An 18,219-nucleotide genomic window follows, 5' to 3' on the forward strand; every position below is an offset into this window, starting at 1 on the left:
TCGTCCTATAGACCCCTATACAAATGGAAACAATCGCCAACTGCGCCCAGCCAAAAGGCTTCGACTTCCTGTTTTTGAGACTGTCAATCAAAGTGAATGTGGAACTGTGCACGGAAACAACAGCAAACAGGTAAATATGATTTTGTCTCTTCCCTGACTCATAGACACATATCAATGCGACCCGATGCGACCTCGTTATGTTCCGCGATGCGCATGCAGAAAAGTAGAGGCGTGGCTAATGGTAGATTGGAAGAGGCAGTGGGAGTAAATGGAGCAGTTGAGGGCGGGACATCGAGACATTTCTCAGAAACTCTGGATATCAGCTTTAAGGTAAAATTAACATTTAGGGGTGAGAACTAGAACGGTGAAAACATAGACTATCGTTAAGGGGAAACATCTAATGCAAAGGTTATCAATAATGCGATTACAATTACAGTCTTCCAGTTCTTATATCACATGAAGGCAGTCATTTTTAATCTCAAATTGTTGAAAGAACTCTAAATTTTTTCAAAAATTTGGTAAATTTTTCTAAAATTGTTCCATGAAATTTCCCCAAATTCCCAAAACCAGGGAAATTTAAGTGAAGATCCTGCAAGGACTGATATACTCACATATTTTACCATTTATATATTATTTATACGTGGAAGTACAAACCAGGGCACATTAATGCCCACATAAGCTGAAATTGGTCCATATTTAGCCCCTGAACTAAAGTGAATTTGACTAAACGCTCTTTCATTAGTTCATCTATCCTGGGTTTGTATGTTTGTGTGGATGTAGAAGAGGTCAAAGCTCAAGCAGACAGAGTGAGAAGCAGACATGATCCATGATGATGATGATGATGATAATAACAGTGGCATGCAAAAGTCCTCTGTGGCTGTTTCTACTGTAAGGATTGGTTTGAATAGACCCAATACATGCCTCCACTCTCAACACAAGAGCTGCAAGTCTGCACAGATGAAGCTTCATGAAGGACTTTTTTTTCCCTCTGATTCACCAGAAAATGTGCTGTCAAGACTTCTCCCATCATGGAATGTTTTAATATTCCTTTGTTTGTCCCAGTAAGTAATAGTGTTCTCTAAATAGGTTCTCCTGCAGTCGTAAACCGTTACAGAAAAAGTTGAAACGTCACACAAATACATACAGACACTGAACACAACGAGAAGGGCATTCACTACATGTATTTCTTTTTTAAAAACCAGTAGGCGAAGTAGCCCATCCCGCCCAGTGATCCCATGAGAAACGAGGCCCCGAAGAAGGACGGCGGCTTCTTTTTTACCATCCGAAAGGCGTTGGGTAGGACCGCCGACAGCAGGGTCGTGTGGATGTCGCCCAAGACTTTGCGGAAAGCATAGCGTTTTTGCACACGCAAGAAAAAGGACTGCAGGTTGGGCCTGCTGCCGTCCTCCCAGTATTTCTTAGAAAGTCCCAAAAACTTGAGCCTGTGCAACAAGGCCCCGAGGCAGACGTCAGCGAGTGTAAAATCAGGTCCACAAAGCCACAACTCACACTTCTGACCTGTGAGGCAAAACACAGCTGGATGTGTGTGGGCCAGGGTTGGTGTTAATGACATTTTTAAATTACAATTATATCTTCAATTATCCATGTTCAATTACAACTCAATTATGATTACCGTGGCCTTCATTTTTTCCAATTATTTTTTTCCCCCTGAAAGTTATACTAGTTTACTAGTATTAAAGTTCAATTACAATGAATCACACACACTGAGCCTTTAATAAATAACCTTATAAAACCTCTTGTGTTAGCTTTATGTTAGCATCTCTTATGATAATGGGTCAGTTTTGACTCATGTCTTAAATCAGCTGTAAAAAAAAAAACACTAAAAAACATTCTCATCTCTTTTGTTTTTCATTTCTTGGTTACCTTATTAGGTTTACTTATCAATGAAAATATTGATATTAATATTTTTGGTGTGGGCGTCTGAGCCATTTTCTGTCAGTATAGCCTTAGATTTATATATTATTAATTGACAGGTTGTGGAAAAACTAATACGTATGTTTAAGACATAGAACTGTAACATGGTTCCACAGTTTTGCGTTTAAATAAATTGTAAATTGACAGTTTTTTTAGATTGTTCATGCCCATTTCAATTGCAAAGTCAATGATCTGAACTCAATTACAATTACAACAGCAACAGATTTTCTCAAATACAATTATAATTATAATTACATCATACTTTGAATTAATTATCATTTACCCGATTACAATTATAATCGACCCCAAGCCTGGTGTGGGCGTGTCTTCGCACATACCTTGATACTCTAGTTTCCTTTTCTCAAGCTCCGCCTCCACCTGATCTAAAACCATGGCTAACTCCCCCAGGATTTTCTTCAGGTAGTTCACGTTGTCGTGGTCCAAAATCTTTGCCTGCAAATCAATAAATATGATATACATATGAAAACTCTTATTGTCACCAACATCTCCATCCTTTTATTGGATAATTAAATAATTAATTTAATTTATTATCACAATAGTTATAGTTTCACTTAATTATGTGAAGTATTTTTCATGTGTCATTTATTATTAAATGAATTTGTATTTATTGTTATTATTATTATTATTAATTATACTTTCTCTCATTTTGAATTGAAAAAATAACATTAATAATACAAATACAGCTGTATCTCCAAAAATCTGCTGCCATCTTTCTTTTTGCCACTAGAGGGGGCAATATTCCTAATTTTCCAGCTATAATTCAACAAATACCCCCCACTGTAAGGTCACAATTTTTGGAAAAACCCACATTCATACATTTGTCTTCTGTGCCAACTTATCCTATGGAGCCTAGGTACCCAGAGTGGGGTACGTGTACCCCCAGGGGTACACGAGTTGTCATAGGGGGTACGTGAAAAAAAAATTTAAAAAAATTACCCTTCTCATTAAAGTTGTAGTGAGTTGTATTTCACAGTTTCAGATGTTGATGAATATGTTGTTAATGGTAAATGTTCAATTAACAAATCTTTGGTAGATTTCATTTTCGAAAACAATAGATTCTAATTAATTCAATAAAGCAAGTAATAAATCTGAATAAAATGTTTTATTGTGTGCTTACAGATTATTATCATTATTTTTTTTAAATATATTATTCCTCAACAGGATAGATAAAATTCAGAGACAATTTTCACTGTAGGGCAACATTGTATGTGACATTACATTATTATGTTTTTTAAGTGTGCAGGAGTATGGGTACATGGCTTCACCGTGGTGAAGTTGGTTTCAAGTTGGATATTCGGCTCCAAAACCAACAGCGGTAGCTTCACTTCAATGTGTCCCGCCCACTCAGTCATGGTTGGGGGAGGAACATGCTGAAGGCTTTGCTAAGAACGCATGTCGTTCAAATTTAGGGACCGTCAATGAATTACTGTCTTTGTAAAAGGTTAAATGTCAGAAGGGGTACGGGACTGTGACTGGGAATGTGGTGCCACACATCGACCTGCATTTCACCCTCCTGGTGAAACAGAGCGGAAGAGTTGGAGACGAGCTTAGAGGAGAGACTGGCAGAAGAGCTACACAAGTACCGACACGTCCCAGAAGGAGTACAAGCACTACAAAGAAGTGCTAAGGATTGTGGGACATGTATGATTTTACTGGAAACTACTCTATGGCGTTGTGCTCGAGTATGTAAACTCTTTAGGAGAGTGGACAGTCCGGGTGGAGTCTGCTCTGTGTACGTTCCGCTTGAGTATGTTTCAGCCTTAATAGTTTGAAAGTGTCTATTTGTACGGTTGCTGTACGGACAACCACCGGTGCTATTGGTACGGTTACCGAAGTACACGTACGTAGCGTCTTAGGGTTAGGTTATAACCCAATATCGCAACAATTTTTAGGGTAATGTTTAGGGTTAGGGTTGGGTTTAGTCTTAGTCACGTGACCTAAACTGGCCAATGACAGACCTATCACGTGACTTAAACTGGCCAAACAGGGGCGCTACATACGGATGGAATGTTGGTATATTGATACGGCAACCGTACAGATAGCCACTGCCTAATAGTTTTTCCGTCAGTCATTAGAATATATAACGACACATCACTAAAAAAACATGATGACTAACCATGAGCTTCTTCTGCTTTGAAAGGTACGGCTCTGTCAGCTGAGGCTCCTCGTGGTCCAACTTCATCAGCTCCGTCGCAGCGTTGGCCAAATGTCCTGGAGTTACACACACACACACGCGCACACACACACAGCCCGTTAGATCTTCTGTAGCCCCCAAAGTAAACTCACAAAGTGACTCCACAAAATTACCTAAATAAACACGAGACGACTATAAAAACATACAGAGACGACAAAATGAACAAAAGAACCCAAAATGAAATGCCAATAATAACTTTATTACATTAGATGCTTTATTACTGTATTTCTCCTGCTGTTGTCATAACATACGTGTTTACATATTGATTCATGGGCTTTGGTGCCCCAGTCGTAACAGTAATCTTTATTTGGAATTTTACGATTTTTTTTTAAGAACAGTCAAATATACAGCAGCAGAATATATTTCATTATTATAATTTGGATGTTACGTAGTTATTAATGATCATATTATTATTAAAATGGAATATTATTTTATACTGTGGTTCATTGGGTTGTTTTATAGTCCAGCACACACTAAGCAGCCAATCTGCATCTTTGATTGCATATGATGAGGTTCATCCAACAGAAACGAGCCCACAGCTCAAAGTGAGAAGCACATCACCACAAAACGCTGCGTTCGGGGTTTTTCTTATTGACTGGCTTCACGTTACTTTGCACGCTGATAATATCGAGCACATAAAAATGAGTTGATGTAAGGAGGATAAAAGGTTTGCTGTCGATGCACTGGTGCTTTCACAGGACACAAGGTTTGTCATCTTTTGTACCTGCTTATCCTTAAGGGTGCAAGAAAAAATAGATTCGGCAATATTTTATTTTTATTGTTATTTATTCAGTTTATTTCCGACATGGTTACATTCACTTTTTTTTTACATTTTTTTTTTTTTTTTGTACATGCCGAAAAAGGAGACGAGAGAAGCAGTTTGCTTATTTAGGTCCCGTCTCGTTCTGTACATCGAAAATTTACATGGGTTTACATGTCTCTCTGGTCAAACATTCTTAGGTTGTTCTGAACAGTCCTTTTTTGTGTAGGATTTATTCTCATCTGTAGTTATATAACGCAATATGTTATACGTTACTTTTTTAAACAATTTAAGAACTTAACAGAATCAGAATCTGTTGTAGAAGCAAAAGTGAAAACTTTTTTGAAAACTGTAATCTGACAGTTTAAAAACATATCAATTGTTTTTGATATTGGTACTTGAATTACAGTTAGTTACCATTTACTTGTTCTCTAAAAAATATGAAATAAATTGTATTTCATATCATTTTGGACATGATAACTTGACTTGATATCTCAATTATTTTGTATTGTTTACGATCGGGATTTATCGTATTGTGACATGCAAATTGTGAATCGTATGGTTTTGTCAGATTCATGGCAATGCACACCCTTACTTATCCTGCACAGTGGGATAATCACACTCGCATACAAACGCACACACGCAGAAAGAACAACACTTACTACGTATTTCTGCGGTGGCGTACTTTGGGATCATTGAGTCGGTGGTGAGCTCTGGGTGGAGGATGCAGCCGTGCGTGTAGGCGTCCATCGGAAGGTCGTCCAGCAGCCGACGATACTGCTGCACACGGTCGTGGAGAGGAGAGTCTGCATCAGGAATCAGCTGAGCCACTGTGTCTGTACGATAATAACACCAATAAACACACCAATCAGATTCAACCTAATTTTATTCTTTAACTGACAAACATCATTAGAGTTCCAATAGCAGACTTTAAGGGCCTGGATTTCCTCTTATCGCGCAAACGTCCGAAATTAATTTGGTGTGTGCTGTACTACGATGCCGGCTAACGTCTTACCGGGATAAATCACCATGGTAACTTAGGCTGAACACATAACCTGGTCGCGAGTAGGTTTTTTCTGGATAAGATCTGAGCGAACACTAAAGTCCCGCCGTCTGACTAATCAGTTCTCTCTAAAATGAGCTGCCCATGGTTAGAAGATCCTGGTTGGTGCAGATGTGACAACTGTGTTTAGGAAAAAAAGAATATTAATGGATAAAAGCAATCCTTTCATTTACCGATTACATCTGTTGGGTTTGTGTTTATTATTGTCATATTATAGTTTTTCTCAATTGATAAGACATTGTTCCTGAAAAATAGCAAACATTTCCCTAAACACTGCACTCTACTTTCTATATTGGGACACAATGTGCAAAGCACTGCACACTTGAGTCAAAAGCACACTTTATTGTTAAAATGTGATTATTGTTTTCTAGTTTTGCACACACAGAGCAAACGTAGCACACTGCACTGCTCAATACAAAATACTCTCTCTCACTGTGTTCACATCGATTAAAAAAAAAATACAGTCCTTAAAAATGACATCTTACATTAAACACAAATGCATCCTATAAATGAACCAAAGTGGCCCATTGCAGTGCCTGATTGTACATTACTAAATAAAAATAATCTTACACAAAATTACAGTGCTACAGTCCTAGTGTTCACTCTTTGAAAAATGTGTGTTAAGAGTGAAAAGTGTGTTCAAATGAGCATAAAATGTGTTCGGTCTTTTGCAAAAAAGAGTGCAAAAGTTTTGAAAACTGTGTCCAAACCATGAACTGTGTTAAAGGTTTTGACATCAGAGTCCTGTTTTTGAGAAATGTGTGCAGTCAGTTGGTGCTGGTGTGCAATGAATGGAACTTAGTGTCTTATCAATCAAGAAAAACTGTACTGTCTTGTCTAAACTAGGCTGCAATCAGAAAACTGTCCTTCAGCTAAGGACGCTTTCTCACAGAGCAGACATCGGACCATCCAGGTGCAACACACTCACACATAGACACACAATTTAACGGCACACAGACGTGGATTGGTTGGCATCCTTGTGTTATTGCTAAATTGACTGATTGTATGAAATCCAACCCATTGTTTAGGGCATGGTCGTACAAACAATGCCTCACACTCGGCTGCTGGTTTCCAGAGAGGAAACTGTGTCCCGCGCTGTCACTGCATTAGACTATCTTACACAAATAAATATAACCTATTTTTTATAAAGTCGTCACAGAGTTTCTATTTTAATAGTCAAGCATAGATTTAAGACCTCGGGCTTAGGTTGCACATCCTTTAGGAGAGATATAGATTTATATCTGATGGACTGATCTACAGTCAGCTGATGAAGCCTGTGTTGGACACTCTCATTCCAGTGTGTGTGTGTGTGTGTGTTTCTGAGACATCTATGTTTATGTATCATTCTTTGGAAATGCAAAAATATATCTGACTAGTCTCTTACTTTGGTCTACTGCCGGTGGTCATTCTCATACATTAATGTATATAAGTCCCGCCTTCGTCAATAGACCCCTATACAAATGCAAGAAAGCGCCGACTTCGCCCAGCCAATAGGTTTCAACTTCCTGGAGTAGGCCACTGTCAATCAAAGTGAATACGCGTGCACCGTCACAACAGCAAACAGGTACATCACTCTGAGCAGCAGAGCATCATGGAGGAGCGCTCCGAAACTCAGAATCAGAATCAGAATCAGAAATGTTTTATTTGCCATGTACAGTTTTGAGGACAGTACAAGGAATTTGACTTGGTGGTTGGTGCACAAAACAAGCAACAAAAAGAAACAAAAGAAATAAAAACAACACAACAAAGAACAACCCAGCAACAATAATAATAATAATAATGATAAATATAAAGGATGAGGGATAAATAAAGGATAGATAGAGAATAAATGATAAATAGGATAAATATAAATATATATATACAGTGCAGCATGGTATCAAGCTGGTGGAGGTGGTGATCGGGTGGGGGGGGGGGGGGGGGGGGGGGGGGGGGTTCAGTGGGTGACTTGGGGTGTGTTCATGTGGATGGTGGCAGAGGGAAAGAAGCTGTTTTTGTGTCTGGAGGCTCCTACCAGAAGGGAGAGATTGAAACAGTTTATGACCGGGGTGGGAGGGGTCGGCCACAATCTTTCCTGCACGCCTCAAAAATCTTTCCTGCACGCCTCAAAACTCAAAACTCCAGTTACCCATTCCACGATTGCCAACATGTAAAGCTTCAACTAAAGAAAAAAGTCCGGGTAAAAAACTTGTGGATAAACGTCTTTGTGACCACAACAGAATTTATCTCGGAGCTGCTTTTCAAAGGGGGAGGGACTTGCTGCTTTTAAAAGGATTCTGAACGAACCAGGATTTGGCGTCATTTCTCATGAACAGGTTTAATAAACATGTTTGTAATCAAAAGTTATTGCACTCTAAAAATAAATGTGTAGTTTTTGTAGTTATGCGACTTTGTTATGTTTTGCAATGCACGTGCACAAATGTAGAGGCGTAGTTTCTGGTAGATTGGTAGAGGCAGGAGAGGAAGTAGAGCTGTTGAGAGCGGGACATCGAGACGTTCTCTCAGAAACTGCAGATAGTAGCTTTAAGTGAACCTGCTTCGTAGGACAGGGGCTCTCTGACGGAGAATGTTTGGTTTGGTGAAACCAGCTAACGGATTAGCTCAGAGTATTAATCCCAGACTCCCAGTCTTGGACAAGAAGTGAAACGTCTTCAAACAAAACGTTAAGTCCAGTAGCCTCAGCTTAAGATACCAGAATCAACATGACCAATTAGACTGAGAACCTTCACACACAACTTCAAGAGTCTCAATTTGACCTTTTAAAGCCAAGTGTAGAACATAAAATTGATCAACTAAATTCAGAGTTTCAACCAAGTTGTGTAGCTTGTCAAAAAAAGGTGCAATTTAGATTAAAAACAGACAAGTGAATGATAAGGATCTACGTTTACCTCGTGAATCATTACCTCGTTTCTTATTAATTATTATGGACAACACAAAAATATGCATTGGAGCTCCTTCTGACGTGTATGAAGCTGGTATTGTGAGCTCTGGATGTGCATCGGTGCAGCCACAGCAGGCAGTCAGAGACGTGGCGGAGATCACTTTGCATGTCACGGGCAAGCAGGAGACAGGGTGAACTTAGCCGGGGCCATTTAAGTGTTTTAAGGAGGAGGAGCCCACGTAGCCCTACTCGGTGACATCACTACGAGTGTCTGAGGTGAACAATGTGGCACTAATTATATCTCTGTCACAAGCAGGTTTTTACTCCTCCTGGCTGCTTTTGAAGAACATTACCAGATTAAACCTCTAAAATTAAATGCTAAAATGTCATTAAAGCTCCAACAAATTCGCATTAAATTGATGTGAGGGACAGTCTAAAGAGGATTTCCTTTGAGCCAGAACACAGTCTGACGTGTGGAGTCTCATGAGATGAAACTCAAGGATGTTCCTGATGGACACCAACACCATTAGTAATCCTCCACCAGCCCTGCCTGTTCCGATTTAAAACAAACGCAACATTCAAGACAAATGCGACAAGAGCAAAAGACATTGCATGGAAGAGTAGAAGGGATGGCAGACTGGAAAAGGAAGGTTTAGAAGACGTTGGTTGTGGTGGTGGAGGGATGAAGATGCTGAGGTTGTGCTGTAACAGTGACTAGGATGGACGAGTGCTGGGAAGAACAGGTCAGACATGACAGATTATACCTGATAGAGAACATGAGCCAACGTTAATTAACCAAAGTCGTACGCAAAGATTTTTCATCATCACTGTTGCCTCTCAGCGATCCCAAGCAAGGAGTAGATAGAAGCACTTTCATTACACAGACCAGGCTGACACACACACACACACACACACACACACACACACACACACACACACACACACACACACACACACACACACACACACACACACACACACACACACACACACACACACACACACACACCACACACACACACACACACACTGGCAGATGGCCGCCAATACTCAGCTTCACAAACAGTGAGCGTGATGTAGTTCTGTATCTCATCCAACACAAGAGGACCCATGTCTGACTGTTCTAATGTGTTCTAATGTCTTCTAATGGAGTCTGGAAGCAGACACACCGAAGGAGGGTCTAAGGCACATGTTTCAAACTCAAGGCCCGCGGGCCAAGTTCGGCCCTCCAGAGCATCTAGTCCTGGCCCGCAGGAAAATTTTGTTCAAAGTAGAAATCACTACAAACACAGGAGTTTTTGTAGTTGTAGATCAAATACGATGGAGGTTGCTTTACTAGATTATTTACAGGGAAATTCAATCGCAATTACTTTTTAAAAATCTGGGAAATTCTCGAAAATTGTCCTACAGAACTCTGGCAAATTACATTGCAAATTTCAAGAAAATTAGTTACAAAGTCAAGGAATTTTCACCAATTCCTTAACATTCTAGATTTTTTTTAAATTTGTGCTTTTTGACAAAAACATGGATTTTTCTGGTCTGGCCCACTTGAGGTTAAACTAGGTCATATATCATATATGGCCCTTGAACTAAAACGAATGAGTGAATATGAGTGTGAGTGGTTGTCTGCCTGTGTGTTAACCTGTGAAAGACTGGCACCCTGTCCAGGGTGTACCCTGAAATAGGACAAAGCGGGTCTGACAATTGATAAATGGATAATAATAATAATAATAATAATAATAATAATATCCATCCATCTTCAAACCCGCTAATTCCTATTCCTAGTCTATCAGGGTCGCGGGGATAATAATAATAATAATAATAATAATAATAATAATAATAATATTTTGGGGATAGCAGATATACTGAGAAAAACAATATAGTAGCTAATAAAATAGTTTCCTTTACAATAATAATTTACAATTATAGAATTACAATTTTAATTACAGGGAACTGAGGCTCATACAAAGTTGTTTACTCAAGGCCCAAACGTGTTTCGGCCCAAAACCCCGACAAATTTGAGGAGCTGGCATTGTCCACCATTTCCTATGTGATGTAGTTCCTGAGATATTAGAAGCTGAAAATGGAAGAAAAATAAGGACGTGTGAAAATCGACAGATACCCCCCTCACTAATTTGTCCATATCTCAAAAAATGTACAGTGTGCCTATTGAATTATTAAGGAACAATTGTTAAAAAAAAATTCAGAATTTTTTGAGACCAAAGTGCGTCGGATATCCTGAAAATCTGTTGAAATGACTCAAAAAAAATAATACAAAATAATATTGGTAATAATGAGTAAGTTAGTTTATGTGGCACATTTTCAAATTGCTAAAATTAGTGAAGATAAAATTTATTCTAAAAAACAACATTAATAAAATATTAATAAAAAGCTACTAAATAAATGTTTTGAAAGGTACTTTGTTTTTATTTACTATTCTCCAAACCTTCTTATCTGGCTCCAACTCATTCCCTCATCATCAGTCAAGTGACCATGTGATTTCTCACAGCATCATCACCTGTGATACATTTTAGTTTAAACATAATCTCCACCAGTGATGTTCTGTCTTATTTCAGCTTCAAAGTGTCCAATGTTTCACAATATACTGTACATTTGAGAAACTGAAATGTATCGTCTTGAGTGCTAACTTTTAATTAAGGGAGGTTTTTTGGTCCCAAAGCCAAAGCTGCTGAGCACCAGAGATTTCAAGCGTTTGAAGAACATTGCCATGATTTCAAAATCTGTTCTACATCAGCATAAGTAGGTGTGGTTTTAATAAACTTCCTTTATGAAACAGTATTTGTGAATAAACTTCAAGTCTAAACACCAAAGAAGAAACGTGACGAAGATGATGCCTCATGTTTGCGCTGTGACTCACAGAACGTGTGTGCGTTAATTCCCGCTAACTGTGAACGGTGGTCGACCAATAGGAAACGTCCACTAAGATGTTACGTAACATGCTGGGAGCTTCAGAATGGGACAGGCCTGAGGGACTCTAAAGCCTCAGTGATTGGTCCGTCGGTGGTCACATGGGAGCTTCTGCGACTTGGTTCACTGCTCACTTACAGTAGCAGTCATAGGCTTTAGGGCAGTGTGTGGAGTTTTTCTCACGCTCGTTGATTTTATTTACTGAGCTCGTGTAATCTTCTTATTCAGAGATTTAGTCGATGTTTCACAGTATGAGAATCAGTTTAACTAATGTTGTAAAATCATCTGAAGACTCAGCTTTGCTTTTTTTTTAGTCCCAAATGAAGAGTGAATGTCATGGCTGGACAGCAAACAGATATTTTTAACACGTTAAATCAGGGGTTCTCAACCTTGGCGTCTGGACGCCATTTGGGGTATCGAGGCACTGGGAGGGGGTTGCCAGATGTCTTCAAGGAACTAAGAATATATATTTTCAGCCCATTTTTGCTTATTTTTACCATTTTTCTACCAACCTATTTTTATCACTTTTATCTTGCCATATTTTTGCTCGTTTTAATGCATTTTTGCTACATTACTCCCGTTTTTGGCACTTCTCTATCAAATTTCAATGCCTTTTCTGCACATTTTTTCCACTTTCAAGAGATTTTTGCACTTATAAACCTTTTCCACCACTTTTTCCACCTAATGTCACATATATTTACCCACTATTGTCACTTTTAACCTCTTTTCATGATATATCATGATTATTTTTGCCAATTTAACCACATTCATGATTTGTTATGCCCATTATTTGCCAGTTAAACTAATTGATCCTTCTACCTGTTCCAATATTGATACTTTGAACTCTATTTACCACTTTTTCTGTCCGTTTTTGGCCACTCAAATTTGCAACTTTTAAACGTTTCTGTGGTTTTTAAAATCCCATTTCACCAGCTTTTCTGCAATTTTCTGTTACTTTTAACCCATTTTACTTCTGATTAAAACAAGGATTTACATCTTTAAGATGACTATATACTATGATGTTATTCAGATAAATAAATAAATGTGGTTATTACAGATTCGTAGAACAATGGACCATCATTTTGCTGATTTTATGGATGGTTCTTCAATGTTCATGTCTGTGTTCAACCACCTTCAGGTACAGTGGGGGTCCTCGCTCTCTGGCACCTTTATTTTGGGGGTTGCAGGCTAAAAAGGTTGAGAACCACTCCACTAAAAGAGTGGTTCCCAAACCGTTTGGGATCACAAATTTCTGGTGACCCCAAAGACATTTTTTTTCCAGGTTTAGTTTTTGATATACTGTTTGTTATACTAATCCAGAAGCACTGGGTTAGATAATGCATCAGTCTGCACATTCCCCCCTCAGCACTGCAGCAGACACGCTGGAGGTCTGCTGCGTGCCACGCTCAGGTCGGCCTGCTCGTCCTGGTCGTGATTACTCAGCTTTCTGGAGCAAAGCCAGAATCAGCTACGCCCTCCCCCAGCTCCCACAGCCGTCAAACTATCTGTGTTTTATCATCATGATGAAGCATGCTGAGAGGCAGCAGGCAGAGGAAAGGCTGGCTCTCTCTTTACCCTCAGCTGTTACTGTTAGCACAGAACGCTGATTTAACACCATGCCAGCTGTGAAGTCCAAACTCCTAAACTCATCCCATTTCATGACTTCTTGCTTTGACATTACATAATTACAGAAGTAATTTAGTAACATTTAAAAAAAATAAAATAAATCAGTTAGTGCATATTGACTAAGTTACTACATATTTGGTGTCTTTTTATGCATTTAAACCTTTTTTAACTAAAATGAATGCATTTAGACAGAATTTTAAGGTGTAACGTCATTGACCTTTATATATTACCGTTAAACAATATATGTGCACGTTCGTTAAGCAATAACTTTTAAATTACACCTTTAAATTACTTTTCTGACAAGTTTTATTCCTTGTGACGCAGTATAGTTGATTCACAGGAAGTGCAACACACAGGGATGAGTGTTGCAGCTACTTTTCACATTTGTGAGGCTGTTTTTACAACTTCCGTTGCACATCACAGCTGCCAAATCCTGCAGGGAGCCACAACATTTACAGATTCCCAGGAGAAAACTTCAGCTAGAGACGTACGTGACAGAAGATCCAAGATGACGTTGTTGCCTCAATAAAGGAAGCCATTTTTAGATTTTAGTGTATTTTTATATGGTAAAATTTTAAAATTCTGAAATATTTTTCCAAATAAAAAAAAAAAAAAAGAATTACGATTAGAAAATAAATTAGTTGGGTATAAGATCTCAAAATGGACAAAAAAAAAATAATACTTTCATTATGAGGAACCATACCTGACTGAATCTTTTGTATTATAAATGATATTTTGAAACAGCTGATGACTAAAGTTCACTACAGCTATCCTTTAAATACCAACTTCCTACTTCTAACACATAGACATCAGTGTCACAGTGAATCCACATTGCTGCTGCCTCCATACCTCCCACAAAGTTTTTCTCCAGGTAGTCGATGATCTGGTTGTAGTCGCTGATGATGGTGTCTCCGTGCAGGAAGACGGGCACCTCCTCGCCCAGGTTCAGCCTCATGAACCAGGGCTCCTTGTGCTCCTGCAGAGGTAAACTCACGTCCCGCTCCTCACAGACCAGACCCTTCTCGTTAATGATGAGGCGAACCTGCGGGAACAAACACTGTCTCACTGTGGGAACATTCATAGAGTAAAGTAGCACAAGACAATACTTTATTTACAGTATATTGTTTGCAATAAAAAACAACATGCACAGCATTATAAAACATATTAAAGCTGCAGTACGTACGTTTTTTTTGTTTGTTTTTTTGCATCATTTGGTTAAAAATCCATACTAACCTTTCATCATATTGTAATTGAAAGTGTTGTGAGCGGACTCTGGACCTTTGCTCCTTCTCTTGGCTCTGTATTTAAGCTTTAGAAATCCAGGAGTGTGATGCTACTTTTCTGCCAACCAGAGATATTTCTACAAAGAGAGTGGTCCATGAGCTATTTCAGGGCGTTACTATTGGCTGCTCGACTAAAGTCGATGCAAGTAGTAAAAGTTCAATGGCGGAAGCTCCAGCCGCAAAAGTGTGGTGAAAGTGGTGGTTGAAAGTGTCAAAATTGGAACAATTAGTAGGAACAATTACTTTAAACTGGCAAATAATGGACATGACAAATCCTGAATGTGGTTAAACTGGCAACAAATAAGCATGAAATATGGTGAAAAGAGGTTTAAAGTGACAATAATGGGTCAACATATGCAACATTAGGTGGGAAAAGTGGAGGAAAAGGTTTATAAGTGCTGAAAATCTCTTGAAAGTGGAAAAATGTGTAGAAAATACATTGAAAGTTGATGGAGAAGTGGCAAAAATGGGAGTAATGTAGAAAAATGCATTAAAAGATGATGAAAATAGGTTAAAATATGGCAAGTTTGGTGTAGTTGCAGAAAAAGGGTCAAACTAAGCAACAATAGGCTCAAATTTTCCCAGCCAGTGTTTCCTCAAAACAGGTATTTTAATACAACAAAAAGCGATAAAAAATACATAAATATATCGATATAGGTGATATTTTAATTTGCTATATCGCCAAAATAGAAAATTTGATATATCTTGAATCTCAATGTATCGCCCAGCCCTATGTCAGTGTGATGAGGGATATCCTGCAGAGAGCCACACAAGTATTATTAGTAGTAATATGTGCTACATTGAGCTGCTATAAAGAACGCTGTAGGATTTAGAAATGCACAGTGGGAAGAACAACTACTGTATGTCACACAACACACACTAAACCAAACCACTTTAATACTGCTGACCCATGAAAACAAGGCTACTGTTTAACAGTAGTTTGTTATGTAATGTAATTAGTCACTCCTGAGTAATCGCTCCAAGTGCTTAAACTGCTCAGGAGACACAAAACACATCCAGCCAGACAATATATATATATATTGTTTGAATTTCTTATAACTATCTAAGATGTGGTCAGTGGCGTTCTGACCCAATGATAGAGAGTACAGATACAAGACAAGGAAAAAAAAGTAATTTAATGCGATCTAACAGAAAGATACAACCTAACGTGGTAACACAACAAACAAAGCACTGTGTAATAAATAAATGTATCATTTAAAACTACAGGAAAATAACGCAACATGTTCTTATAACCCTAAGATACAACATAATACAACCTGGCAACCTATTTAACATTTAGATATAAATTTAACATTTAGATTAACATTTAACATTTAGATTTACATTTAACATTATTCAGATTAACATTTAACATTTAGATTTAACTTCTAGATGTAAATTTAAAACATTTAGATTTACATTTAACATTTAGATTTAGATTATTAGATTTCATATTTACATTTGGATTTGTTTTTTAATGTGTACACATTTTTAACAATTATATAGACCAGTGGTTCTCAAACTTTTTTGGCTCAAGTGAAGTACCCCCTTATTCTTATTTCTGAATCCAAGCACCCCTTGGGTTAACAACTATAATGACGGAATGAACGAGTGATAACACACGTTTTAAAGAATCTCATTTTAAAAATAAGTGGAAATAAACATTATTTAGTGCACAGGTTCCCAATCTTTTTTGGATCGTAACCCCATTATGATATCAAGAATTTCTGGAGACCCACAAGACATTTTTTTTTCTAGAATTTGTTTTTGATCATATTTGAGCTCAGATTTTTTATTTATTTATTTTTTTTACTACATTTTAGATTTGTAATTCACAAAGTGAAAGTATAGAAATACAGTTGTTTAAGATTGTGTTGTTTTAATTATTATTAATAATAATAACAATAACAATAATAATAATAATAATAATAATAATAATAATAATGCATTTCAAGGCGACCCTATTTAAACTTCAGGTGACCAACATGGGGGTCCCGACCCCAAGGTTGAAAAACCCTGATTTTGTGAGTCCTGAATAGATTTATTTCTAGTTTTTTATCGTTTCCAGTCATACCACTACTGGGCTAGAACCAAGACTGACACTTTGTTAATTTTCCACTTTCTCTCTCTCTCAAATACTCCTGTAGTGCCATCGCGCACCCCTAGTGATACACGTACCCTCATTTGAGAAACACTGATAAAGAACATTCTGTTTTACATTCGGCACACATGCACTTAGTGAAAGGGTGACATTCAGCCTCCTCGTGCAGCCTGTGTGCGTTCAATGGATGCACAGACTGGCAGCGGGAGGCCTTTGGTTTGTTTTGCACATCGTTTCTATCAATTATTCAGGATGTCATGTGTCAGAGCTCACATCGGATGGAGCTGCATTCCGCGCACTGAGGCCTGACACCAAACGGCGGCCCGTGCAAGGACCAGGACCAGGACCAGGACCAGGACCAGGACCAGGACCCGGTCCTGGATGAAGGAAGCGGATCCAGGTGCTGCAGCGGTGGAGGGGGGCACCACTGCACGATCACACACACACTCACACACCTCTGTCACCCCCACCCCCTGCTGTGGTTTACCTTCTGTGAGGTGAAGGACTGAGTCCAGTGATACAGAACCAGCCTGTCTCTGCTCGGGGCCTTGCTGGGCTCCACCGGGGCCTCCTCACTCTCATCCCCGTCTGCGGTCCTCCCGTCCTCCTCCATGGCTGAGATGGGCCACCAGCTACAGTTGGTGGGGGTGACATGGTTGGAAGACGCCATGACAGAGCGTTTTGTGCGTGTGGAGGAGAGGAGAGAGAGAGAGAGAGAGAGAGAGAGAGAGAGAGAGAGAGAGAGAGAGAGAGAGAGAGAGAGAGAGAGAGAGGAAGAGAGAGAGGAAGAGGAAGAGGAAGAGGGGTGTCTCAAAGGCAGGCGCGCGGCATCCGTGCGGGACAGCTCCGGTGCTGAAATCCGCGTCACTTCTCTCCCCCAACAGACCAAAACCACACCGCGCACGCACAGTCCCGGATCCGTGCGAGCTCAAGGAGCCGCACGTCACGTGACAGGCCACGCCAGGCACGTGCACAAGTAGACCCCTAGTGGTGCTCGAGTGTGGAGGTATTTTTGTCATTATTAAATCAAAAAATATATTTTCAATCAGAGGAGAAAACACTTTTTTTTTTTTTTTTTTGATTGAAATTATTGTTTTTTTGATTGACATTTTTTTCTTTGATTGAAATGTTTCAATTTTGATTGAATAATAAAGACACATGTACTATCCATAATATGGCTCAAATACAAAAAATATGACTTAAATAGTGAGAAAAAAACTTTTCAATAAAAAAAAGTTGACTTCAATAATAATAAAAAATCACATTTTCAATCAAAAAAAAGTGTTCAAGTTATTTGGCTCTCAAATCTATATTTTTTATATTTGTTTTGTTTTGTATTTGAACACTTTTTTGTTAGATCAGATAAACTTTTTTTTATTGAATAATAAATACACCAATTTGTGCCCAATTCTTTTTTCATTTATTTAACT

At 38.6% G+C, this 18,219-nt stretch overlaps 1 protein-coding gene across 2 annotated transcripts; it reads right to left on the minus strand.

The window, feature by feature from the left end:
* Window positions 1-548: 548 nt before the first annotated feature.
* Window positions 549-17,717, minus strand: gdap1l1 (ganglioside induced differentiation associated protein 1-like 1). Of its 2 annotated transcripts, none has more exons than XM_028453775.1 (7): window positions 17,581-17,717; window positions 17,277-17,528; window positions 14,255-14,447; window positions 5,573-5,746; window positions 4,073-4,167; window positions 2,274-2,388; window positions 549-1,536 (listed from the first exon to the last, which is right to left on the minus strand). In XM_028453775.1, the coding sequence occupies exons 2-7, from the start codon at window positions 17,457-17,459 to the stop codon at window positions 1,175-1,177; spliced, it is 1,122 nt and encodes a 373-aa protein (XP_028309576.1). In that variant the 5' UTR covers window positions 17,460-17,528; window positions 17,581-17,717; the 3' UTR covers window positions 549-1,174. The 2 variants fall into 2 exon arrangements, with proteins under 2 accessions (XP_028309576.1, XP_028309577.1); XM_028453776.1 differs by having other exon boundaries at window positions 550-1,518.
* Between the last annotated feature and the right edge of the window lie 502 nt (window positions 17,718-18,219).

The sequence above is a fragment of the Gouania willdenowi genome, chromosome 7 (genome assembly GCF_900634775.1).
Source record: "Gouania willdenowi chromosome 7, fGouWil2.1, whole genome shotgun sequence".
Classification (NCBI taxonomy): Eukaryota; Metazoa; Chordata; class Actinopteri; order Blenniiformes; family Gobiesocidae; genus Gouania; species Gouania willdenowi.

What these genes read in the sequence shown, in the direction of transcription:
- gdap1l1 (XM_028453775.1), bottom strand. Translation starts at nt 17,459, where the DNA reads ATGGCGTCTTCCAACCATGTCACCCCCACCAACTGTAGCTGGTGGCCC. An exon ending in AGTCCTTCACCTCACAGAAG is followed by an intron (nt 14,448 to 17,276) that starts GTAAACCACAGC and finishes TTGTTCCCGCAG; the next exon opens with GTTCGCCTCATCATTAACGA. An exon ending in CAAAGCAGAAGAAGCTCATG is followed by an intron (nt 2,389 to 4,072) that starts GTTAGTCATCAT and finishes ATTGATTTGCAG; the next exon opens with GCAAAGATTTTGGACCACGA.